Below are 25627 nucleotides of genomic sequence, written 5' to 3'. Positions count from 1 at the left end.
GGAGACTCAATGTCTTCTGTCAAATAGAGCTCAAACAGCAGTATTCCAAGGTCTCTCAGTCTTCCACTCCTAGCATCACCTTGACTTCATGTCCTCCTTCAGGGACAGTGAAAGAAGAAATCATTTTGTGTCTGAATCACTTTCAGAGACTGTAGAGAGCTACAGGTTTTGGTCTTCAGGCAAAGGGCATTCATGGGAGCACTTCCCTGTAGTCACTGGGAAAACCTAACACTGGGTTTTAAACTGAACTTGGGATTGATTAAAAGCCATTTTTGATTAAGTGGGCACAGATTTAGCCTGAAACTGACATTCTGCACCTGGAAGTAACTGATCACCCCCTTTTCTCTTTCACTTCTTCTTCCACATCTCACCATAAAATACTTTCTCTCTGAAACAAATTTCCACAGAGCAAGCTACATGCAACACAGAAGAACAGCTGAGAGGCTAATAGGAGTTGAAAATGACCTCTAGGTAGAACCATAGAATCATACAATCATAGAATCATTTTGGGTGGAAAAGACCTTGAAGATCATCCAGTCCAACCATTCTCTAACTCTGCCAAGGCTGGAGCTAAACCATGGCCCTCAGCACCACATCTCTTCCTCTTTTGAACACCATGAGGAACACATCTTGTGGGAGAGATTTTGCCTCCCTTGGTGCAGTTCTGTGTAGTAGTAGCTGGATAACTGTGAGACACTCCAGGTCTGAGAGATTTGGAGAACCCAACTCAGGAAAGAACAAATGGTACTGAGCTCAAAATAAGAATCACCCTGAAAACTAGAAAGTGCTGAGGAAAAACATAAATGTCAACTCCAAGCATCAACCTAACACCACCATAGCTACTGAACCATGTCCCAAAGTGCCATGTCAAGCACTGCCCTTCAGAGGAACAGAAACTGATGAGAAACCCAAACAAGTGCAGTCCAACCATCAACCCAACACCACCATAGCCACTAAACCATGTCCTAAAGTGCCATGTCAAACATTGCCCTTTACAAGATATGCAAGTGTTGAGAAAACCAAAAAGTCCAGTCCAAGCATCAACCTAACACCACCATGGCCACTGAACCATGTCCCAAAGTGCCATGTCAAGCACTGCCCTTCAGAGGAACAGAAACTGATGAGAAACCCAAACAAGTGCAGTCCAACCATCAACCCAACACCACCTTGCCCACTGAACCATGTCCCAAAGTGCCATGTCAAGCAGAGCCTTTTAGAGGAACAGAAACTGATGAGAAACCCAAACAAGTGCAACCCAACCATCAACCCAACACCACCTTGCCCACTGAACCATGTCCAGAAGTGCCAGGCCAGGCACAGCCTTTGAGAGAACTGGGAAGCCATTCCTCACCTCCCTTCGGAGAATACAATGGACCATGACAATAACAAAGCCTTGCAAGGAATCAAAGACTGCAAAAAGTATCTGAAACAGTATTGATCTTTTGTCTGTCATGGCCAGAACTGCAGACATCCAAGTCAGGGCCAGAAGTGGCAACACCACGCAGGAGCTCCAAAGGGATGCCCTATAGAAGACAAAAAAAACAAAGAAAGACAACAAACAAACAAACAAAAATAAAGAGAGAGAAACAGCATTGGAGCAAAGAAAATGATTCAAAGGTCATTGTTTAGAATCAAATACATTTAAGGGTGGCTCTTTATCAAGTTAACTTGCAAATCAGACACAAGACTGGACCAGTGGCACAGTTTATATGCAGTTAATAAACAGTTGCAATACTTTTAAAGACCCTTTATAATGTTGTTGGGCTTTTTTTCTTGTTAAAGAGTATTCAAACGTGCTCAGCACTCTAGAGAACTTAGCAGAGGTGCTCAGCACCCTAGAGAACTCAGCAAAGGTCCTCAGCACTCTAGGGAACTTAGAAAAGGTGCTCAGCTCCCTAGAGAACTCAGCAAAGGTCCTCAGCACTCTAGGGAACTCAGGAAAGGTGCTCAGCACTCTAGGGATCTTATAGAGAACTCAGCAAAGGTGCTCAGCGCTCTAGGGATCTTATAGAGAACTCAGCAAAGGTGCTCAGCGCTCTAGGGATCTTATAGAGAACTCAGCAAAGGTGCTCAGTGCTCTAGGGATCTTATAGAGAACTCAGCAAAGGTGCTCAGCGCTCTAGGGAACTCAGCAAAGGTGCTCAGCAGTCTAGAGGACTTAGCAAATATGCTCAGCACTCCAGGGAACTCAGCAAAGGTGCTCGGCGCTCTAGGGAACTCAGCAAAGGTGCTCGGTGCTCTAAATAACTTTAGCAAAGATGGTCAGCATTCCAGGGAACTTAGCAAAGTGCTCAGCGCTCTAGAGAACTCAGCAAAGGTGCTCAGCACTCTAGAGAACTCAGCAAAGGTGCTCAGCACTCTAGAGAACTCAGCAAAGGTGCTCAGCGCTCTAGAGAACTCAGCAAAGGTGCTCAGTGCTCTAGAGAACTCAGCAAAGGTGCTCAGCAGTCTAGAGGACTTAGCAAAGGTGCTCAGTGCTCTAGAGAACTCAGCAGAGGTGCTCATCACACTAGAGAACTCAGCAGAGGTGCTCATCACACTAGAGAACTCAGCAGAGGTGCTCATCACACTAAAGAACTCAGCAAAGGTGCTCAGCGCTCTAGGGAACCCAGCAGAGGTGCTCAGCAGTCTAGGGAACCCAGCAGAGGTGCTCAGCAGTCTAGGGAACCCAGCAGAGGTGCTCAGCAGTCTAGGGAACCCAGCAGAGGTGCTCAGCAGTCTAGGGAACCCAGCAGAGATGCTCAGCAGTCTAGGGAACCCAGCAGAGATGCTCAGCAGTCTAGGGAACCCAGCAGAGATGCTCAGCAGTCTAGGGAACCCAGCAGAGATGCTCAGCAGTCTAGGGAACCCAGCAGAGGTGCTCAGCAGTCTAGGGAACCCAGCAGAGGTGCTCAGCAGTCTAGGGAACCCAGCAGAGGTGCTCAGCAGTCTAGGGAACCCAGCAGAGGTGCTCAGCAGTCTAGGGAACCCAGCAGAGGTGCTCAGCAGTCTAGGGAACCCAGCAGAGGTGCTCAGCAGTCTAGGGAACCCAGCAGAGATGCTCAGCATTCTAGGGAACCCAGCAGAGGTGCTCAGCACACTAGAGGACTCAGCAAAGGTGCTCAGCGCTCTAGGGAACCCAGCAGAGGTGCTCAGCACACTAGAGGACTCAGCAAAGGTGCTCAGCACACTAGAGGACTCAGCAAAGGTGCTCAGCGCTCTAGGGAACTTAGCAACAGGAGTTACCACACGTTAATTGTCACCATCAAGGCTTAATAGCCTCACATGCACTGTCAATAAGGGTTTTGTCACAAGAAGATGTAAATGATCAGGACTAACATGGCATTACTGGCGGTGGTGGCTGACAAAGCTGTTGTTGAAACTACTCCACACTTGGCACATTTGAGCGTCAAACCGCTATGAGGCTCACTCATCTGACTGCAAACAAACAGAACACCCACAAAAAGAAAACCAAAACAACAAAACAACAACAAAATAAAAGGGAAAAGAAAAGAAGAAGAACAACAACAACAACAAAAAAAGAACAAAATATTGAATTGTCACCAAAACAACCTCTTTGCTACTGAAATTTTAGCTTTTCAACAGGAGGTTCATGCAGGGAGGCAGGGGAGGGGGGAAAAAAAAGGTCAAATCAGGTGAGATTGGAGGATGAATGCTTAATGTGGGTGCAAAATGGGACTGTTGTTGTTGTTGTGCTTTACACCGTTGTTAGCTTTAAGATGTTAATGTTGAGGATGGGGGGGGGGGGCAGGGGAGGGCTTTGTTTCATGCAGGATCAATTTCTTCCATTTAAGCTTAAAAAAAAACCCCAACCCAGCCAACCAAACGACCCCCAGGCCCCAAATATCCAAACTGCCCAGGACACTCAAGTATAAACATAAGCACATGCTAGGGGAGACACACAAAGTGATGTCCCTCTATTCAGACCTGTTGTAGGCAGACTCCCTTGAGTAAAGGGCACTTAAAGGAGGAGGAGGAGGTGTGGAGAATCACAGAGCCTTCATAAATAAGGAAAGAACCCTGCACCATGTATTTGAGCATCAAATTAGCATGGGTGGTATCACATACCATCATTGAATTGTTAGGGTTGGAAGGGACCTCAAGGATCAGCCAGTTCCAATCCCCCCTGCCATGGGCAGGGACACCTCACACTACAGCAGGTTGCTCACAGCCACATCCAGCCTGGCCTTCAACACCTCCAGGCATGAGGCTTCCACCACCTCCCTGGGCAACCTGCGTCAGTGTCTCACCACCTTCATGGGGAACAACTTCTTCCTAGCAAAGACAAGGTTTGTAGTGATCTGGATGGCTTGCTAACAACCTGGAGTGATTCTCTTCATGCTAGAAGGGAGGTCTGAATACAGGGCTTAAAACGTATGGAAGCTGATGACAGAATTATCAGTGGGTACTCAGAAGGAAATCAATCAGGGGTGAGCTGGTTTGCATTTGAATAAAACACAGTACACAAGCATCAAGCTCCAAAGTGGTTTTGCATGGACAGTTGTACCTCATCACCTGCCAGAAGAGTTAAAAGGGCAAAACCTGGAACTGCAATTTGGTTTCTTTTTCCATACAGCATGGCTTCAACATGCTCAGCCACCTCAAATAAAGGCTTTTGCCATTCCTGCTATCAGCTCCAGAGATAACCACAGCTGGCTGAGGTGTGAGAGGAAGGGTGCTTCATCTCTTCCTAGCTGGAAAGTGGTCAGCATGGTAAAGATATGGAACATTTCAGGTTTTTCACAGCTGTTTTAACCAGCAGAAAGCCTTTTCTATGGCCAGACCTTGAGGCCAGCCTCTCCAGACTGAACAACCCCAACTCTGTCAGTCTGTCCTCATAGCAGAGGTGCTCCAGCCCTCTGCTCATCCTCGTGGCCCTTCTCTGGACACCTTCCAGCACCTCCAGATCTTTCTTGTACTAGGGGCTCCAGCACTGGACACAGTGCTCCAGGTGTGGTCTCAGCAGAGCAGTGTAGAGGAGGAGAATCCCCTCCCTGGCCCTGCTGGCCACACTTCTCTTGGTGCAGCCCAGGACACAGTTGGCTTCCTCTTATACCAGGAAAATGATTGAGATCCCCCAAGACAACACATCCACATTCCTCCTCCCTTGCCTTATTTATTCTCCACAGGATTATTCAGGTGGTAAAAAGCATGTGGAGTTAGTCTATTTTTCCCCATTCACTGCTTTCAATCCTCCCTAAACAAGTTTTCCAGCTTAACTTTTGGCTAAACCTTGGGCAGGTCTAAGTCCAACATTTGCCAGAAAGAATGAAGTTGCTTTCCTGAGCATGGCTGGCAAGAGATACTCGAGTGATCCATGTCCCAAAGAATGACTCCAGACCTGTCATCTGCCAAGCAGCATCAAGGAATGCTGTTGCCAAGCCACCATCTCTCACTGTAAGTGAAGCTTGTGTCTCATTATGGGCAACCAGATGCCTTCCCAGAAGAGCTGGATTGTTTCTGACAGAATCATTTCCATTCTTCATCCATTTATTTCAGCTCAGAATCCCTCTTTACTGAGCTGCACACTGCTAGAGAGCAAGTTATTTGCTTCATAGAATCATAGAATTGTTAGGGTTGGAAGGGACCTCAAGGATCAGCCAGTTTCAACCCCCCTGCCATGGCCAGGGACATCTCACACTACAGCAGGTTGCTCACAGCCACATCCAGCCTGGCTGCAAAAACCTCCAGGGATGAGGATTCCACCACCTCCCTGGGCAACCTGTGCCAGTCTCTCACCACCCTCGTGGGGAAGAACTTCTTCCTAACATCCAATCTGAATCTACCCATTTCTAGTTTTGCTCCATCCCCCCAGTCCTATCCCTCCCTGACACCCTAAGAAGTTGCTCCCCAGCTTTCTTGTAGCCCCCTTCAGATACTGGAAGGCCACAATTAGGTCTCCCTGGAGCCTTCTCTTCTCTAGGCTGAACAACCCCAACTCCCTCAGTCTGTCCTCACAGCAGAGCAGCTCCAGCCCCCTGCTCATCCTTGTTTTCATCAGGAAGGTCTGTGACGAGCAAATGGCTTTCCAGAGCCTGCAACTGCGCAGCTGAAGAAAATAAAGAACCCCAAAAGAGGCAATTAAATTTAAGCTTGGATACCCTTTAGAAAACGTACAAAGCCAAATCTGTGGCTGCTCCAAGCCCTTCAATCACTGGAATTGGAGCAGATGGGAATTTGAGTTGGTGGTTGTTAAATCATTCCTGCTCTTGAAAGCATTTGGGTGGCTTTCTAATATTCTAGATGTCACCATGTGTTAGGGCACAGTAAAGAATATTGATGGAGGGTTGCTGACCAACCAAAAAGGCAAAAAAAGAGGTTAAGAAACGAAGGCTCTCTGATGAATAAAGAAAAACAACAACAAAAGGAGGAAAAGAGAGGAAACAAAATGAAAGCTGTTGGTAGGTATTTGTCAAAAATGATGGTGAAAGAGCTGAAAAAAGCCAACCCCAAAGCAGAAAAGATTTCATTAAATCAATATTAAAAGCAAATCAGAGCAGCTGAAGGATTAGTCACAAATTCACTCTTCCAACCAATGATTTGGACTTATCAGGGAATGCTGCTGGCAGTGACATGGTAAAACAACTCCAAGTGAAGCTGCAATAAACAGGCCCACAGCAATATGAAGATATCCTTCCAGATATTGATGGTGGTAACTAGAAGCTGGCCCAAAAGACAAGCCCAGAACATGCAGTTGTGACAAAAAAAAAAGGAGACCTCAAATGGCTCCAAGTTTAAATATATATCCAGGAGCAGTAAGAAGGTGATGATGCACTTGTGAAGGATTTTGCCTCCAATAGGGAATTAATGTAGGTTGGCTGTTTCGCTGTCAGCCACTGAAAACCAGTTTCTGATCCCATCACTGTCACCAACCCTTCATTCTCATGGTGACAAACAGGAGTTGAACAGAAATAGAATCACAGATTTGTTAGGGTTGGAAGGGACCTCAAGGATCAGCCAGTTCCAACCCTCCAGCCATGGGCAGGGACACCTCACACTACAGCAGGTTGCTCACAGCCACATCCAGCCTGGCTGCAAAAACCTCCAGGGATGAGGCTTTCACAACCTCCCCGGGCAACCTGTGCCAGGGTCTCACCACCCTCATGGGCAAGAACTTCTTCCTAACATCCAATCTGAATCTACCCATTCCTAGTTTTGCTCTATCCCTCCCAGTCCTATCACTCCCTGACACCCTCAAAAGTCCCTCCCCAGCTTTCTTGTAGCCTCCTTCAGGTACTGGAAAGCCACAATTAGGTCACCCTGGAGCCTTCTCTTCTCCAGACTGAACAACCCCAACTCTCTCAGTCTGTCTCCACGGCAGAGGAGCTCCAGCCCTCTGCTCATCCTCATGGCCCTTCTCTGGACTTAAAGAATCAGTACCACACAGCTTCCATTAACTTTATGTCCTTTCCTTGCCTTTAAAACATGTGGGGGGTGGGGGTGGTGTCTGTTAATGAAAGATTCTGTTACACTCATTCAGGACACAACATCTCTGTAGATATGGATTTAAGGACAAAGGCAAACCCTTCGCAGACTGAGGCTGGCAGAACACCACTGACCTCAGGAAGGAATCTCTGGCTGTTGAAAAGATGGTTTATCACAGCTCACACAAATGAGCAACATTTTCCACCACGGCAATTAAGTTTGACAGCCAGGCAAAAGAAATCAGTTCCTTCAGCACGTGGAAAGCCCTTCCTTAACTGCAGCCACCTTAACTGTGTGACAGCTCCTGTGAAACCTCCACTCAGGATCTGTTTAACCCTCATTGCTGTGAACTTCATACCGTTGTACTTGTGTTTTATTATGCTTAGTTGGCTCAGCCGCATTATCCCCTCGGGATAAAGCAACCTCAGCTCCTGAGATGAATGGAATCTGTTAGACAGGCTGGGACATTGCTGCATCAAAGTGGAAAGCACAAGCACAGGATCACGGGGTCACAATGGAAAGCCATTTTTGGGGGGTTGGAGGAGGTGGGGGGTGGTGAATATCTGGAACTGAAAATGAGTGATGCAATCTGAACGTGCTTTAAAAGGGACCCAACCGTTGCTTACCCCGCTCTGTGTTTGAGTTTTTTGTCTAGGATCCCATCTCTGGAAACAAGTTTATTAAAGACCAAAATGCCAATCACCATGTTGACCTGTCAAACAGAAGAGACAAACACACAAACAAACAAAGAGTTGATCTTTCAGGGCTGTTTGAGAGAGGACATTTCGCTGGGGTGCTTCAGAAATGGGTTCTTAACGGCCTGCAAGATGCCTCCTGCTACCTGCCTGAGGATGCCCTTGTGGCACCGTGCCTGAGCACACCAAAGGGTTGTGTTCTCACATGGCTAACACAGACACACACTGGCACAGGCTTGGTCTTCAATCTCTTATCAAGTCAAATAGAATCAGAGAATCGGTTCAGTTGCAAGAAGCCTCTGAGATCATCAACCCAGCACCACCATGGTCATTAAACCATCAACCAAAGGGCCACGGCCACATGGTGTCTGGAACACCTCCAGGGATGGGGACTCCACTACCTCCCTTGCCAGCCTGTGCCAGTGCCTGACCACTCTTGCAGCAAAGAAATTTTTCCTAACATCCAACTTAAACCTCCCCTGGGGCAGCTTGAGGCCATTGCCTCTCATCCTATCACTTACTATGAGGGAGAAGAGACCAAACCCACCTGGCTCCAACCTACTTTCAGGGAGCTGTGGAGAGCAATGAGGTCTCCCCTCGGCCTCCTCCTCTCTAGACTAAACACCCCCAGCTCCCTCAGCTGCTTCTCCCCAGCCCTGTTCTCCAGACCCTTCCCCAGCTTTGTTGCCTTTCTCTGGACACACTCCAGCACCTCTAAGTCCTTGTAGTGAGGACCCCAAAACCTAACCCAGCACTCAAGGTGTGACTTCACCAGTGCCCAGTACAGGGGCATGATGACTTCCCTGCTCCTGCTGATCCAGGCCAGGATGCTGTTGGCCTTCTTGGCCACCTGGACACACTTCCAGCTCATAGTCAGATGCCTATTGATCAGCACCCCCAGGTCTTTCTCTGCTGGGCAGTTTCCAGCCACTCTACTCCAAGCATGGAGTTTGTTGTGACCCATGTACAGGACCCAGCACTTGGCCTTGTTGAATCTCATGCATTTGGCCTTGACCAACTGATTCACTCTGTCCAGTTCCCTCTTCAGAGCCTTCCTACCATTAAACAGATCAATCCTCCTGCCCAGCTCCCTCTGCAGAGCCTTCCTACCATCAAACAGATCAATCCTCCTGCCCAGGTCCCTCTGCAGAGCTTTCCTACCATCAAACACATCAACCCTCCTGCCCAGTTCCCTCTGCAGAGAATAGAATAGAATTAACCAGGTTGGAAAAGACCTTTGAGCTCATCAAGTCCAACCTATCACCCAACACCATCTCATCAACTAAACCATGGCACCAAGTGCCTCATCCAGGCTCTTCCTAAACACCTCCAGTGATGGTGAATCCACCACCTCCCTGGGCAGCACATTCCAATGGCCAATCTCTCTTGCTGAGAAGAACTTCTTCCTCACCTCCAGCCTAAACCTCCCCTGGCACAGCTTGAGACTGTGTCCTCTTGTTCTGCTGCTGCTTGCCTGGGAGAAGAGAACAACCCCCACCTGGCTACAACCCTCCTGCCCAGTTCCCTCTGCAGAGCCTTCCTAGCATCAAACAGATCAACCCTCCTGCCCAGTTTGGTGTCAGCTGCTGTGGACAGCTGCTGTCCAGAAGCCACAGCTTTGCTATTTCCTCAGCCTTCCTTGCAAAGCTATATCCCACTGCAGGAAAACCACTGCATGGGAGGTGTGGGCATGGGGAAGAGTTACTCACAGCACATGATGACCACAATCATGTTCTTTGTAAAGTATTTATGGGCCCACGTGGGTGTTGCCACTTTACACAGACCCAGCCTGTGGCTCCCTCTATCCTCCTGCACATTAGTCATGGTCCATGTCATTCACCACAATGCCAGCCTTGAGCCTGGTTTGACTGCACTCTCCTTCATTTCTGGGCCAGATTAATGGAGAAATAAAGACTTACCCCACAGACTCCCCCAAAACATTGAAGTGTCACAGAATTGTCAGGGTTGGAAGGGACCTCAATGGATCATCCAGTTCCAACTCCACTGCAATGGGCAGGGACATCTCACACTACAGTAGGTTGCTCACAGCCACATCCAGCCTGGCCTTCAAAATCTCCAGGGATGAGGCTTCCACCACCTCCCTGGGCAACCTGTGCCAGTGTCTCACTACCCTCATAGGGAAGAATTTCCTCCTAACATCCAATTCAATCTACCCATTTCTAGTTTTGTTCCATCCCTCCCAGTCCTATCACTCCCTGATACCTTCAAAAGTCCCTCCCCAGCTTTCTTGTAGCCCCCTGCAGATACTGGAAGGCCACAATTAGGTGTCCTCAGAGCCTTCTCTTCTCCAACCTGAACCACCCCCAACAGTAAAGGGTGTTATGTTAAAATCATGGAATCATTAAGGTTGGGAAAGACGTCTAAGGTCATCAAGTCCAACTGTCAACCCAGCAGCACCATGACCACTAACCCATGCCCCACAGTGCCATGTCTCCATGGTTTTGGGTTGGGTTTGGGGTGTTTTGGGGGTCTTTTTTTCAGCCCAGGTACGACTACACACAGGGCTTGAAGACCTAACCTCTGAAAACACTCCAAGTGCTTCAGCAGCCAGCTTTCCTCTCTGCACAGACATACAAATGGTATTTAATGCACAGCTTAATGACTCTCATTAGCCATTTGTGTTAATGAGCTGAAGGCTCTGCATGGCCCTGCAAAAAGGTATGGCCATGTTTTGTAGCTATTAGATAAATGTTCCTCTTTCCTCCCCCACCCTTTTTAACTAGAAAAGCCTAATCCCTTTCTCTCCTTTCGAACAGATTTTCTCCAGTCCTGTGCCAAAACACCCAATTGCTGCCAGCCTGTCCTGCCAACTCTTTCCCAGCCTTTCTTATTAGCACTTTAATTTCAGCATTTACATGTGTGGGGGGTGGTTTTTTTTTTCCCCCCCTCCATCTGATGTGAGGTTATTCTTTTTGCCTCAAACACTCGGGCTTAAGTGGCTGCATGGAACAGCTCCTTCCACAGCTCCCAGCTAATGGGAGGGCAAACTGCAACTGTGAACCTCCAACATCTCTGAACAAAGCTTGCCAATTACACAGGGAACATACAGTTCCATGTGAAAATTCTGACTGGCTTCTTTGGTAAACATCCTTGGCTCCTCTCTGGTGACAGGGACTCTGAGCTGTACAAAAGGATCCTGGCTTGGCTCCAGGCAATGCTGAGACAAACTCTCTGGGAGTAGTAAACATCCATTTGGGGAAAACCTGGGTAGCTAGATGGCTGTATCTTGGATGGCTACTAAGACTGATTCCCTTTTGCAAGGGCAAACCAGAAATAGCTTGGTGGTGCTAGAGCTATCAGGTTGGTGGAAGAGAAGGGAGAATGGCATCCGAAAGCTGTAGGAGAAAACTGCTGAACAAATTGCTGCAAAACAACAACAACAACAACAAAATCCATCCAGGCTGGCAGGGCAGATGACTGACAGCTGATGGCACATGTGGGGTGCAATTCATCTTAGCCCAGACATTTGAAGCATTGCTGATGGTTTGAGGCCTAGAAGTGCCTGGTTTTCTCCACTGGCAATGAAACATCACAGAATCATTAAGGTTGGAAAAGATGACTAAGAGGATCAAGTCCAACCATCCACCCAACACCACCATGGCCATCAAACCATGTCCCCAGGTGCCATGCCCATGCATTTCTTGAGCATCTCCAGGGATGGGGACTCCACCACCTCCCTGGGCAGCCTGTTCCAATCCCTGACCACTCTGGCAGCAAAGAAATTTTTTCCTAATCTCCTACCTAAACCTCCCCTGGTTCAACTGGAGGCCACTTCCTCTCATCGTATTGGTAGTTACTTGAGCGAGGAGACCAACCCCCACCTCTCTCCAACCTCCTTTCAGGTAGATGTAGAGACCAAGAGAGTGTCCTCTCAGCCTTCTCTTCTTCAGAAGGTAAATGCCTACCCTAGCCATACATCTTCTCCAGATGATACATGGCAAGGATAAACATCTTAGGTGCAGGAATCTGCACTGCCACCATTTACACTGTGGCCAAGTGAATCCAACACCCTCAGCACAACTCCAGAGACCTGGAAGATGCATCCACAAGCCAGTAACATCTCCCACCTCTCATGATTTTGTTTCTTTGCCTTCAAGAGCAGTAGCCATGGAGAACCTGCTGCCTGGTGCCGCTCCTCCTGCTGCTTTCTGCTGGCACAGTGCTACGGCGCCAAGCAGCGCTTCCGTCGCCGCACCTCACCAGGCAGCGTGGCAGCTGCCTAGATGCTACTGGTAACAGTCCAGTGATGCCTCCAACAGGTTTTCTGTGCCACCAAGCAGCACATGATGCTTTCACAGCTCGTGAAAGACACCCAGGTAAACGTGGAGGGAGAGGGGGGAGGAAGAAGTGATGCAGTTCAGTGATTCACACCTTCAAAATAGCGCAGGTATGTGAAACAACAGCGAGCTCAGCGCTGCCAGCAAGGTGCAATGCAGAGCTGAGCTTTGAGGATTTAAAGAGCACATTCCAGCATTTCACATGAAAGAAAAAAACCCAACAAACAACCTCCCACTGGAAAGCAGATGAATGTTTTACCAAGACAACAGCAGCTGCAGGTCCAACGAAGGCATAAAGCAGCCCTCCTTCAAGAGACAGCCAACAGCTGGAAAGAACAGGAGAGAAGAACTAACACAAATTAAAAGTCAGTATAAGGCACTGCCAAGGAAGCATTAATAATTACTACAGCATGAATAATTGCTACAGCAGGGGGTTCTCCCCGTGTGCCTTCAGTCCTGCATACCCATATGCACATCCACAAAAGAATGGCTTGGTTGATGTGATGCTGCAGAAAGTTCTTTCCCTTGTCAATAGCTAATGTTTCAAAAGATTTGGGGCCAATTATGCATCTACTGAAATCACAGAGACTACTGAAGTCACAGAATCATAGAATCTACTGAAAACATAGAATCATAGAATCACAGAATCAGGGTTGGAAGGGACCTCAAGGATCAGCCAGCTCCAACCTCCCTGCCAAGGGCAGGGACACCTCACACTACAGCAGGTTGCTCACAGCCACATCCAGCCTGGCCTGAAAAACCTCCAGGGATGAGGGTTCCATCACCTCCCTGGGCAACCTGTGCCAGTCTCTCACCACCCTCATGGGGAAGAACTTCTTCCTAACATCCAGTCTCAATCTCCCCACTTCTAGTTTTGTTCCATCCCCCCCAGTCCTATCACTCCCTGACACCCTAAAAAGTCCCTCCCCAGCTTTCTTGTAGCCCCCTTCAGAAAATGCCCCAAATGTATTCAAAGCACAATAGGAAGTTTGCAAACCTTCCTTAAAGCTCTTCTACCCATATATGATGACTTAACTGGACAGGACCTGCTGGATAGGCATCTAGAAACATTTTCATCCCACAGTGTCTAACAGACCTATACTTTAAAAAACTGAAAGGCCAAAGGCATGCAACACAGAACTTCAGATTCAGCCTACAATGTGCAACAGCTTTATGCTTGGGGAAAAAACCCTAAAAGGTCAAGGATGTGCAACATCAGAGCTTGGGGGGGGGGGAAAAAAACAACAAGGTTTTTGCATACCTTCTCTTCAGTCAATTAAAAATTGCTATCAGAACTAATTCCTACAGACAACAACCCCAGGAAAGAATAAATGGAATGGAATGGAATGGAATGGAATGGAATGGAATGAACCAGGTTGGAAAAGACCTCTGAGATCATTGTGTCCAACCTACCACCCAACACCATGTAATCAGCTAAACCATGGCACCAAGTGCCTCAGCCAGGCTCTTCCTAAATACCTCCAGGGATGGGGACTCCACCACCTCCCTGGGCAGCACATTCCAATGGCCAATCTCTTTTTCTGTGGAGAACTTCTTCCTAACATCAAGCCTAAACCTCCCCTGTCACATCTTGAGACTGTATCCTTTTGTTCTGGTGCTGGTTGCTTGGGAGAAGAGACCAACCCCCACCTGGCTACAACCTCCCTTCAGGGAGTTGCAGACAGCAAGAAGGTCTCCCCTGAGCCTCCTCTTCTCCAGGCTAAGCAACCCCAGCTCCCTCAGCCTCTCCTCACAGGGCTATGCTCCAGACCCCTCCCCAGCTTTCTTGCCCTTCTCTGGACACCTTCCAGCAACTCAACATCCTTCCTAAACTGAGGGGCCCAGAACTGGACGCAGGACTCAAGGTGTGGCCTAACCAGTGCTGAGCACAGGGGCAGAATGACCTCCCTGCTCCTGCTGGCCACACTATTCCTGATGCAGGCCAGGATGCCATTGGCCTTCTTGGCCACCTGGACACAGTGCAGGCTCATGTTCAGCCTACCATCAACCAGAGCAACCCTTTACAATATTCCACCTTCTGAGGAGAGCCCTGATGTTTTAAATTTTCTTCTCCCCTGCTGTCCTGTTTTTTATTTTCTTCTCCATTTCTGTCCTTTCTTTATCCTCTTCTCCATTTCTGTTCTTTTTTATTTTCTTCTCCATTTCTCTCTTCTTTTTTCTTCTCCCTTTCTGTCCTGTTCTTTATTTTCTCCTCCATTTCTGTCTTATTTTTTCTCCATTTCTATATTTCAATTTTTTGCTCCCTTTAAAAAAAAATTTTCTTCTCCATTTTTGGTTTCATTTATTTTCTTATCCATTTCTGTCTTTTTATTTTCTTATCCATCTCTGTGAGGTTTTTTTTGTTCTCCATTTCTGCCTTTTTCAATTTTCTTCCCCACTTCTGTCTCATTTTTTCTTTTCTCCTCCACTTCTTTCTTTTCTCTTTCTTTTCTCCTCCACTTCTTTCTTTTCTCTTTCTTTTCTCCTCCAATTTTTCTTTCTTTTCTCCTCCAATTTTTCTTTCTTTTCTCCTCCACTTCTTTCTTTTCTCTTTCTTTTCTCCTCCACTTCTTTCTTTTCTCTTTCTTTTCTCCTCCATTTCTTTTTTCTTTATTTTCTCCTCTACTTCTTTCTTTTCTTCTTTATTTTCTCCTCCACTTCTTTCTTTTCTCTTTATTTTCTACTCCACTTCTTTCTTTTCTTCTTTATTTTCTCCTCCATTTCTTTCTTTTCTCCTCCACTTCTTTCTTTTCTCTTTCTTTTCTCCTCCACTTCTTTCTTTTCTTCGTTCTTTTCTCCTCCACTTCTTTCTTTTCTTCTTTATTTTCTCCTCCACTTCTTTCTTTTCTCTTTCTTTTCTCCTCCATTTCTTTTTTCTTTATTTTCTCCTCTACTTCTTTCTTTTCTTCTTTATTTTCTCCTCCACTTCTTTCTTTTCTCTTTATTTTCTCCTCCACTTCTTTCTTTTCTCTTTATTTTCTCCTCCACTTCTTTCTTTTCTTCTTTATTTTCTCCTCCATTTCTTTCTTTTCTCCTCCACTTCTTTCTTTTCTTCTTTCTTTTCTCCTCCACTTCTTTCTTTTCTCATTCTTTTCTCCTCCACTTCTTTCTTTTCTCTTTCTTTTCTCCTCCACTTCTTTCTTTTCTCTTTCTTTTCTCCTCCACTTCTTTCTTTTCTCTTTCTTTTCTCCTCCACTTCTTTCTTTTCTCTTTCTTTTCTCCTCCACTTCTTTCTTTTCTCTTTATTTTCTCCTCCACTTCTTTCTTTTCTCTTTATTTTCTCCTCCACTTCTTTCTTTTCTCTTTCTTTTCTCCTCCACTTCTTTCTTTTCTCTTTCTTTTCTCCTCCACTTCTTTCTTTTCTCTTTCTTTTCTCCTCCACTTCTTTCTTTTCTCTTTCTTTTCTCCTCCACTTCTTTCTTTTCTCTTTCTTTTCTCCTCCAATTTTTCTTTCTTTTCTCTTTCTTTTCTCCTCCAATTTTTCTTTCTTTTCTCTTTCTTTTCTCCTCCACTTCTTTCTTTTCTCTTTATTTTCTCCTCCACTTCTTTCTTTTCTCTTTCTTTTCTCCTCCACTTCTTTCTTTTCTCTTTCTTTTCTCCTCCACTTCTTTCTTTTCTTCTTTCTTTCCTCCTCCACTTCTTTCTTTTCTTCTTTCTTTTCTCCTCCACTTCTTTCTTTTCTCCTCCACTTCTTTCTTTTCTTCTTTCTTTTCTCCTCCACTTCTTTCTTTTCTCTTTCTTTTCTCCTCCACTTCTTTCTTTTCTCTTTCTTTTCTCCTCCACTTCTTTCTTTTCTCTTTCTTTTCTCCTCCACTTCTTTCTTTTCTCTTTCTTTTCTCCTCCACTTCTTTCTTTTCTTCTTTCTTTTCTCCTCCACTTCTTTCTTTTCTTCTTTCTTTTCTCCTCCACTTCTTTCTTTTCTTCTTTCTTTTCTCCTCCACTTCTTTCTTTTCTCTTTCTTTTCTCCTCCACTTCTTTATTTTCTTTCTTTTCTCTTTATTTTCTCCTCCACTTCTTTCTTTTCTTCATTTTCTCCTCCACTTCTTTCTTTTCTTCATTTTCTCCTCCACTTCTTTCTTTTCTCTTTCTTTTCTCTTTCTTTTCTCCTCCACTTCTTTCTTTTCTTCTTTCTTTTCTCCTCCACTTCTTTCTTTTCTTCTTTCTTTTCTCCTCCACTTCTTTCTTTTCTCTTTCTTTTCTCCTCCACTTCTTTATTTTCTCTTTCTTTTCTCTTTATTTTCTCCTCCACTTCTTTCTTTTCTTCATTTTCTCCTCCACTTCTTTCTTTTCTTCATTTTCTCCTCCACTTCTTTCTTTTCTCTTTCTTTTCTTCATTTTCTCCTCCACTTCTTTCTTTTCTTCTTTATTTTCTCCTCCACTTCTTTCTTTTCTTCTTTATTTTCTCTTCCACTTCTTTCTTTTCTCTTTATTTTCTCCTCCACGTCTGTCTAACTTTATTTCTTTTTCTCCACTTCTGTCTTTTTTTCTTCCTCTTCTCATTTTGTTCTCCACTTCTCTCACCTTCCTCCCTGAAGCTCACACAGCAGAAAGCCATATAAATTGCTTATCACTAAGAGCATCCACTGGTGGCTTTATGGGGCTGTGTTACGTGGTCATAAAACCCTGCTGAGCAGCTGGAGTCTTGCTCCTGTTTCATGCACATTTTTTTCCCCCCCAGCTGTTTGATGCTCTCCAGGATCATAGCTCTGCTCACTAGCATCGTGGTTTCTTCTTTTAGGAGTACATGACTATGAAAGCATTTCATTTTTAGGCTGAGATCATGAATTCCTGGCAGTTCTTTGCACTCCTCAGCAATATATAGCACTGCATGCAGGCCAGGAAAGGTTTATTAACTGTAACTCAGCTCTGTTTTGGGCTCCCCAGTTTAAAGAAGGACAGGAATCTGCTGGAAAGGGTCCAGAGGAGGGCTAAAAGGATGATGAGGGGACTGGAGCACTGCCTGGTGAGGAGAGGCTGAGGGACCTGGGGCTTTTGAGTCTGGAAAAGAGAAGACTGAGAGGGGATTTAATAAATGTTTATAAATATCTGAGGGAGACAACAGGCTCTGCTCAGTTGCACCCTGGGATAGGACAAGGGGCGATGGGTGTAAGCTGCAGCAGAGGAGGTTCCACCTCAACATGAGGAGGAACTTCTTCACTGTGAGGGTCACAGAGCACTGGAACAGGCTGCCCAGGGAGGTTGTGGAGTCTTCTTCTCTGGAGACTTTTCAGCCCCATCTGGATGTGTTCCTGTGTGACCTGAGCTAGATTGCATGGTCCTGCTCTGTCAGGTGGGTTGGACTGGAAGATCTCCAGAGGTCCCTTCCAACCCTTGACATCCTGCAAGCTTAGGAGCACATGACTATGAAAGCATTTGATTTTTTTGCTGAGCTCATGAATTCCTGGCAGTTCTTTGCCCTCCTCATCAATATATATAGCTCTGCAAGCAGGTCAGGAAAGGTTCATTAACTATAACTTGTAGCAGTGCTGCATTCATAGCTCTGATGTATGAAGGGAGGTAGCAACAATATTTAGTTGACTCCCAGAAATAGGTGGGAGAAAAACAACCAACCAAACCAACCAGTCAAGCTTTCAGAAACACAAATCTTTTCCAGACATCCTGACATTTCTACAAGCTTCTTGGTTTGGTTTTGTGGTGGTTTTTTTTTCCAGTTCTTGTTAGGAAATCCCTTCAACTTGTGCAGCTCTATCAGCCCAAGGGACTGTGTGCCAGAGCCCTCACACATCATTTTAAATGTGCAGCAATACAACTGCCTACCAATGAGGACTGGAAGAAAAAGAAAGCCCTATGAGGAAAGACTGAGGGAGCTGGGATTGCTTAGCCTGGAGAAGAGGAGACTCAGGGGTGACCTTATCACTCTCTACAACTACCTGAAGGGAAGTTGTAGACAGGAGGATGTTGGTCTCTTCTCCCAGGCAGCCAGCACCAGAACAAGAGGACACAGTCTCAGGCTGTGCCAGGGGACGTTTAGGTTGGATGTTAGGAAGAAGTTCTATACAGAGAGAGTGATTGCCCATTGGAATGGGCTGCCTGGGGAGGTGGTGGAGTCACCATCACTGGAGGTGTTCAGGAGGAGACTTGATGGGGTGCTTGGTGCCATGGTTTAGTTGATTAGATGGTGTTGGGTGATAGGTTGGACTTGATGATCTCAAAGGTCTCTTTCAACCTGCTTAATTCTATTCCATTCCATTCCATTCTACTCTTTTCTATTCTATTCATCTCTACCCATTATCTACTCCAGAAAGGGAGGATGGTGAAGAGGATACAATGGATTCACCACCTGGACACATACCTAAAAAAACCCCCTGTGACTAACAAACTGTATAAAAGACCTGAGCAATGCCTGCTCAAGAGAAGAAAAACAGAGGGGAAAAAAGGACAAACACAGGAGAAAAGACATCACCATGGAGCCTGAAAGCAACAGACCAGAAGGAACCCTCTCTCTGTGTCTTAAGTTCCACCTGCTGCAACTCATGCAGCTGAAGAGGCTGCTCAAGGAAGGACTTGGACTTTGGGATCTCTCCCTCCCCTCCTCCAGCGCAGCCAGCAAGGATGACATCTCCTGAAAGCCAAAGCAGCAGCAGCCTTCCTCCACAGACCCAAACCCCTCTTGAAGGGTGGGGAGGAGTGGTAATACAATTCCTTTCCTCTTCTCTCTCCCTCTTCTCCATCTCTCTCTCTCTCTCTCCTTCCCCCCTTTCCTCTGTTCCATCCAATTTATTCTGTTAATAAATAGCCTCGAGGGCAGTTGATGTTTTGGCCTCCTTTGTGCCTCTAATTTCATAACACAGCAATGTTCAGAAGGACTGAGGCTCTTTCCCCCTCTGGACCAAGACACTTGCACACCTCCTCTCCTGTGCTTTCTTCCCATGGTAACTGCAAGCTAAATTTAGACCCCGAGAGGGGAGCTGTTACAGGCACTGAGAGACCTGCTCTTCTTGGTTTTACTATTACTGCCCAGGTTACCTCTCATGAATGATTTGCTGCTTTGTTTGAATATTTCAGTGTAACCTCTTTGAAAAATGCATTCACTCCAGGATGGAGGCAGGAAGCAACCTCAACTAGAGCAAGCAGCCACACATGAATAATTGCAGTTGAGTCATAGAATCATAGAATTGTCAGGGTTGGAAGGGACCTGGGTGGGCCATCCAGTTCCCATCCCCCTGCCATGGCCAGGGACACCTCACACTACAGCAGGTTGCTCACAGCCACATCCAGCCTGGCCTGAAAAACCTCCAGGCATGAGGCTTCCACCATCTCTCTGGGCAACCTGTGCCAGTGTCTCACCACCCTCATGGGGAAGGGTTCTTCCCAACCCTCATTGGGAAGGGTTCCTCATAACATCCAATCTGAATCTAACCATTTCTAGTTTCGCTCCACCCTCCCCCAGTCCTATCACTCCCTGACACCCTAAAACATCCCTCCCCAGCTTTCTTGTAGCCCCCTTCAGATACTGGAAAGCCACAATAAGGTCTCCTGGAAGCCTTCTCTTCTCCAGACTGAACAGCCCCAACTGCCTCAGTGCAAGGGGGTTGATCCTGTAAGGTCCAACGCTACCTCCCCAGCGAGGTCTGGACATTGTAAATCTATGGGGATTTTTAATTCTCACAGCCTAAATGGTTCTCCAGTCCTGGTTCAAGGACTCAGTAACAAAAAACAATACAGCAAGATGAGCAGATATTAGTCAGGAAAAAATGGCAGAGGAAGATGTCCTCACTATAGAATCATAGAATCAGTCAGGGTTGGAAAGGACCACAAGGATCATCTAGTTCCAACCCCCTGCCATGGGCAAGGACACCCCACACTAGATCAGCCTGGCCAGAGCCTCATCCAGCCTGATCTTAAACACCTCCAGGAATGGGGCCTCAACCACCCTCCCTGGACAACCCATTCCAGGGCTTCACCACTCTCGTGGGGAAGAACTTCCTCCTCACATCCAGCCAGAATCTCCCCACCTCCAGCTTCATTCCATTGCCCCTAGTCCTATCACTACCTGAGATCCTGACAAGTCCCTCCCCAGCCTTCTTGTAGCCCCCTTCAGATACTGGAAGGCGACAGTTAGGTCACCTCTGAGCCTTCTCTCCTCCAGACTGAACAGCCCCAACTTTTTCAGTCTGTCCTCATATAACTGCCAGAAGATAGCTAAGTGCCTTGCTTCACTCATGACTGCCTATGAGTGCAAGCTAAGCACTTCACCGTGGTAAGGCCATTCCTCACGTTAAAAGAAATATGCCAGGCACACACTGTCACCACCCTAAAGCTGTAGAGCTAGTGGTCCAAAGGAGATTTGTTTCTTTCATTCCTCATCCACCCAGAGCCTAAGCAAAAGGCTTGAAGCTTCTGCTGCCATGTGCCAAGAGGATGGGGCACAGGGGGCAGGGAGGGGGAATCCTGAGCTCACTTAGTGATGATGCTAAGGAGAATAATTAAACATTCCTTGAAGTGAAGACTTGACCTAACTCATCCACATCTGTGATAAATGCCTTCATTACCAGGCTCCAGAGTCATATTTCCTCTTTTTTTTCCTGTCCAGATGCATGCTTAATTTCTTAGGAGACGTGAGGAGAGCTCCAAACAGGACAACCAAAGGAAACACACTCCTGCATACATAATGTCCTGGTGGCAAGGGGGAGGCTCAGCCCAAGCTCCCTCTTCAGCAAGAGACAACCCCAAGGGCAGGCAAGCAGAGAAGTGAGTTTTTCAGGGTGCTAAGTGGAAGCAGTTAGGTGGTTAAATGGGAACTGTGATAACAAAATGTAAATGAAGTCAACAAATCTTCTCATTGCTGTCTCTCAAGTAGAGCCCAGGCCAGGAAATGGCTAAATCAGGGACTTCAGGAGACATAGATGGATGGGTGGATGGGTGGGTGGATGGGTGGATGAGTGAGTGGATGGGTGGATGGGTGTGTGGGTGGATGGATGGATGGATGGATGGGTGGGAGAGCTGTTCTAGGCTTTCTGCAGGGTTTGCACTCCAAGTACCTCAGGGGTATTAAAGATAAGGCAGATGATTGGTGGGCAAAACCACAGATGCCAGGGAGACTCTTCTCAGTCCAACAGTAGACACGTTTAGATGTTGGAAGAGGCTAAGCATGACACTAAACACTCCCTTTGGTAAGTGTGTTCACATCTTAGGCATGTAAGTGGGCCTAATCCTCAGTGGGATCTCAAAGGCTACTTCAAAACCTCACCAGAAAGGCGGAATGCCTGGTGCTTCACTGAGCTTGCTCCATGCTAGCATTTTCTCCTCACTCTGCTGTGGACCACTCAGTGACTGGACAGTTCCAAGTGTGAATGGAGACCAGTAGAGCCTTTAGGCCATCAAAGTACCACTGAGGTTTGAAACCCCTCTAAGATCACCAAGTCCAACCATCAACCCAGCACCACTATGGCTATTAAACTATGTTCCAAAGAGCCATGACCACACATTGCTTGAACACTTCCAGGCATGGTGACTCCTGCCCTCCTTACTACAGAGGGGATGGGACTGGATGACCTTTGGATGTCCCTTCCAACCCAGACCATTCTATGATTCTATGATCTAAAGCTTTCCTTATTTGGGAGCCTGATCTGTGGTTCATTTTAGCTCCTTCCTCCTGTTGCATGAGAAATGGCCACAAAGAAAGCAGGAAAGAGAACTATACCCTGAAAACCGAACCGTAGAATCATTAAGGTTGGAAAACACCTCTCACATCATGCAGTCCAACCATCAGCCCAACATCACCATGGCCAATAAGCCCAATGTGCCATGGCCACAGGTTTCTTGCACACCTCCAGGGATGGGGACTCCACCACCTCCCTGGGCAGCCTCTGCCAATCCCTGACCACCCTCACAGCAAAGCAGTTTTTTTCCTACCACCCAACCTAAGCCTCTCCTTGGTTCCAATTGGAGCCAAGAACTGTGAAGCCACACCACAGCTGCTGGGTGTGCCAGCCTTGTCCATGCAACCCCACAATGTATCATTTCAGATTGACTTACTAGTGGGCTGTTCCATATCCTTTTGTCTTGGTGAAGCCTATTGATATGGCAACCACTAACGCTGGTAAGCCTGCAACGAGAAAAACAAACACACACCACCAAACAAAACAACCAAAACAGTAATAACCATCAGGTGCTGGGCAAAATAGTGCTGTTCTGCTTGGCCAGAACCAAAGCAAAACAACAAACCAAACCAAACAACACAACAGGGGCAGTGAATGCAAGAATGGTCGAGTCCACACGGCCTGAATCACCGAGGGTTTGCTCTGCTGAAGCAGCGGCGGGGGGCGGGGGGAGGACCCTGCCTTCTGCCCACTTTGATGGAGCTGAGCTCCTGCTACATTTGACAGGTCTGAAAGTGAGCTAGGAAACAGCTTCATGAATATTCAGTGAAGGTTGGGAGTTTTTTTAGGGTGTTCTTGTTGTTGTTGTTTTCTTTCTTGTTCTATTTTGGGTTCGTTTTGGGGGTATTACACTGCTTTGCTGAAAACCTTCTCCAGCTTGGTTTGAAACACGTTTGTAAGAGAAGGCTGAGACACACAGCAGCACAGCTCGGTGTCAAGTTCTTTATTACTGTGTTAGGGGCTCCTGAAGGGAATGATGACGTTCTGGACACCGTCCCCATTTCAATTCCAACGATCCTGAGGGAAAGGACTTTGGAGGACTTACCCCATCCAAGGCACAGGAAACGTTTCCTTATGAGCCGTGTCCTAATTTTCCCGGTAACAGCCATGTATGACTGCCAGGCTTCTGTCAAAACCCAACAGAATGAAGCTAAGAAGAAGAAGTGCAAAAAGGCCGTGGTGGTGGTGCAGATGCCCTGCAGGGAGCAAAGAGAAGCTCGTGCTGAATACTTAGGGACACCCATTTCTCTTTTCAGCTCAAAGAGTTGTCACAGGCTCTCATCCTCACCATTATCCCATCACCCTGAGCATCAACTTCCCCTCCATCACCTGTGGTGGCCACAAAGAGAAAGTCAAGCTTATGGGATCACAGGATCACAAGACCACAGGATGTTAGGGGATGGAAGGGACCTCCAAAGATCATCAAGTCCAATCCCCCTGCCAGGACCATAGAATCCAGCACAGGTCACACAGGAACACATCCAGATGGGGCTGAAAAGTCTCCAGAGAAGGAGACTCCACAACCTCTCTGGGCAGCCTGCTCCAGGGTTCTGTCACCCTCACAGTGAAGTTCTTCCTCATCTTGAGGTGGAACCTTCTGTGCTGTAGTTTATATCCATTGCCCCTTGTCCTATCACAGAGTGCAGCTGAGCGGAGCCTAAACACTCCACTTGACCCCCAGCCCTCAGATATTTTTGGACATTGATCAGATCCCCTCTCAGCCTTCTCTCCTCCAGACTAAACAGCCCCAGAGCTCTCAGCCTTTCCCCATCAGGCAGTACTCCTGTCCCTTCAGCATCCTGGTAGCCCTCCCTTGGGCTCTCTCCAGCAGATCCCTGTCCCTCCTGAACTGGGGAGCCCAGAGCTGGATGCAATATTCCAGGTGTGGCTTCACCAGGGCAGAGTAGAGGGGGAGAAGAACCTCCCTGGATCTGCTGGACACACTCCTCTGAATGCACCCCGGGATCCCATTGACCTTCTTGGCCACAAGAGGTGCTGATAGGGATTAGGCAGAAGAGGTTTTGGCTGTTTCCCCAAACGCTGAGCCTGCTGAGCAGGGACAAAGAGCACCAACTCAAATCATGCCACCAGATAATTCCCCAGGCATTCACTTTGACCAGTGATCATCACAAAGCCATTGTGGTGAGCAAGTTACCAACGCTCCTGGTTATAAAACCCCACAGAGCTGAACAAAGAAAATGTGAAGAGACAAACTCTCCTTGCTGCCAGTTAGATTTCCTTGCTCTCCACACAGAAAAACCCCAGGTAGTGAGTCTGAATTGTAGGCAAGAGATTGAGTTTGATTTTGTATTATTGGGCTCCTCAGAGAGGTTGTGGAGTCTCCTTCCCTAGAGACTTTCAAGACCCATCTGGATGTGTTCCTGTGCAACCTGTGCTGGATTCTGTAGTCCTGCTCTGGCAGGGGGGTTGGACTGGAAGATCTCCAGAGGTCCCTTCCAGCCCCTAACATCCTGTGAGCCTGTGATTTAATTCTCATAGAACATTTACCTGTTGGAACACACTGCCTGAGACCTTTGCCCACTCAGGTTTAAGAGTCACAACCTTATGAGTTCCCCTGGATGTTGTTTTTATGGGTGCCAGCCACTTGCCAGCTGAAAAGGATTTCTTGAGCCCATGCATTCAGTTTCCTTTTCTCACTGGAGCCCTTGATTAAACTTGACACTGTAGCTTATACAAATGAGCTTCATGGCATAAAGGATCAGCTACACTTAAAAGGCCACTTGCAGGCTATATAAGGCAGGGTGCACTGGACCCTAGAACCAAACCCACACAAGTAATGGCAGGGGGGGGTTGGACTGGAAGATCTCCAGAGGCCCCTCCCAACCTCTAGCATCCTGTGAGAACATTCTTACCACAATTTAGAACAACTTGAAGTGTCAAAAGTATAGCAAGGTTAAAAAAGCAAACACAAACCAACCGAAAAAAAACCCCAAAACAGAACCATAATTAGATACATTCACCATGAATGCAAGATCATAGCTGAGAAATCACAGGATCACACATTGGTAGGAGCTGGAAGGGGCCTCTGGAGATCATCCAGACCAAAGCAGGAAATGTTACAGAATCACAGAAGGTTAGGGGTTGGAAGGAACTTCAAAAGCTCATCCAGTTCAAGCCCCCTGCCAGAGCAGCATCACCCAGGGCAGCTCACACAGGAACACAGCCAGATGGGTTTTGAATATCTCCAGAAAGGGAGACTCCACAACCCCCCTGGGCAGCCTGCTCCAGTGTTCTCTCACCCCCACAGGGAAAAAAAATTCTTCCTCCTGTTTCCATGGAACTTCCTCTGCCTCAGCTTCCACCACTGCCCCTTGTGCTGGCATCGGGCAGCACCCAGCAGAGCCTGGCTCCAGCCTCTGGGCACTCACCCTGCACATCTTGATCACCAGCAATGAGGTCACCTCTCAGGCTCCTCCTCTCCCAGCTACAGATCCCTCATCTCCCTCAGGCTCTCCTCATAAGGAAGATGTTCCACCACCTGCAGCAGCTTTGTGGTTCTGTGCTGGACTCTCTTAAGCAGTTCCCTGAGGTCCTTCTTGAACTGAGGGGCCCAGAACCAGACACA

The 25627-nt window shown here is 47.1% G+C and overlaps 1 protein-coding gene across 11 annotated transcripts in view; it reads right to left on the bottom strand.

Moving 5' to 3' along the window:
* The window catches only part of ADGRB3 (adhesion G protein-coupled receptor B3), a 570173-nt gene that overhangs the window by 39946 nt on the left and 504600 nt on the right, over nt 1–25627 (bottom strand). For 10 of the 11 annotated variants that reach the window (XM_054169593.1, XM_054169581.1, XM_054169605.1 and 7 more), the window contains 6 exons: nt 23087–23237; nt 22418–22487; nt 12678–12744; nt 8052–8137; nt 3319–3417; nt 1352–1523 (listed from right to left, as the gene is read on the bottom strand). In XM_054169593.1, the coding sequence (XP_054025568.1) occupies nt 1352–1523; nt 3319–3417; nt 8052–8137; nt 12678–12744; nt 22418–22487; nt 23087–23237 (645 nt within the window). The remainder of the gene's footprint in view (nt 1–1351; nt 1524–3318; nt 3418–8051; nt 8138–12677; nt 12745–22417; nt 22488–23086; nt 23238–25627) is intronic. The other variant, XM_054169617.1, reaches the window with a different exon arrangement.

The sequence above is a fragment of the Dryobates pubescens genome, chromosome 2 (assembly GCF_014839835.1).
Source record: "Dryobates pubescens isolate bDryPub1 chromosome 2, bDryPub1.pri, whole genome shotgun sequence".
Lineage (NCBI taxonomy): Eukaryota > Metazoa > Chordata > Aves > Piciformes > Picidae > Dryobates > Dryobates pubescens.
This window is presented reverse-complemented; position numbering and strand designations above follow the sequence as displayed.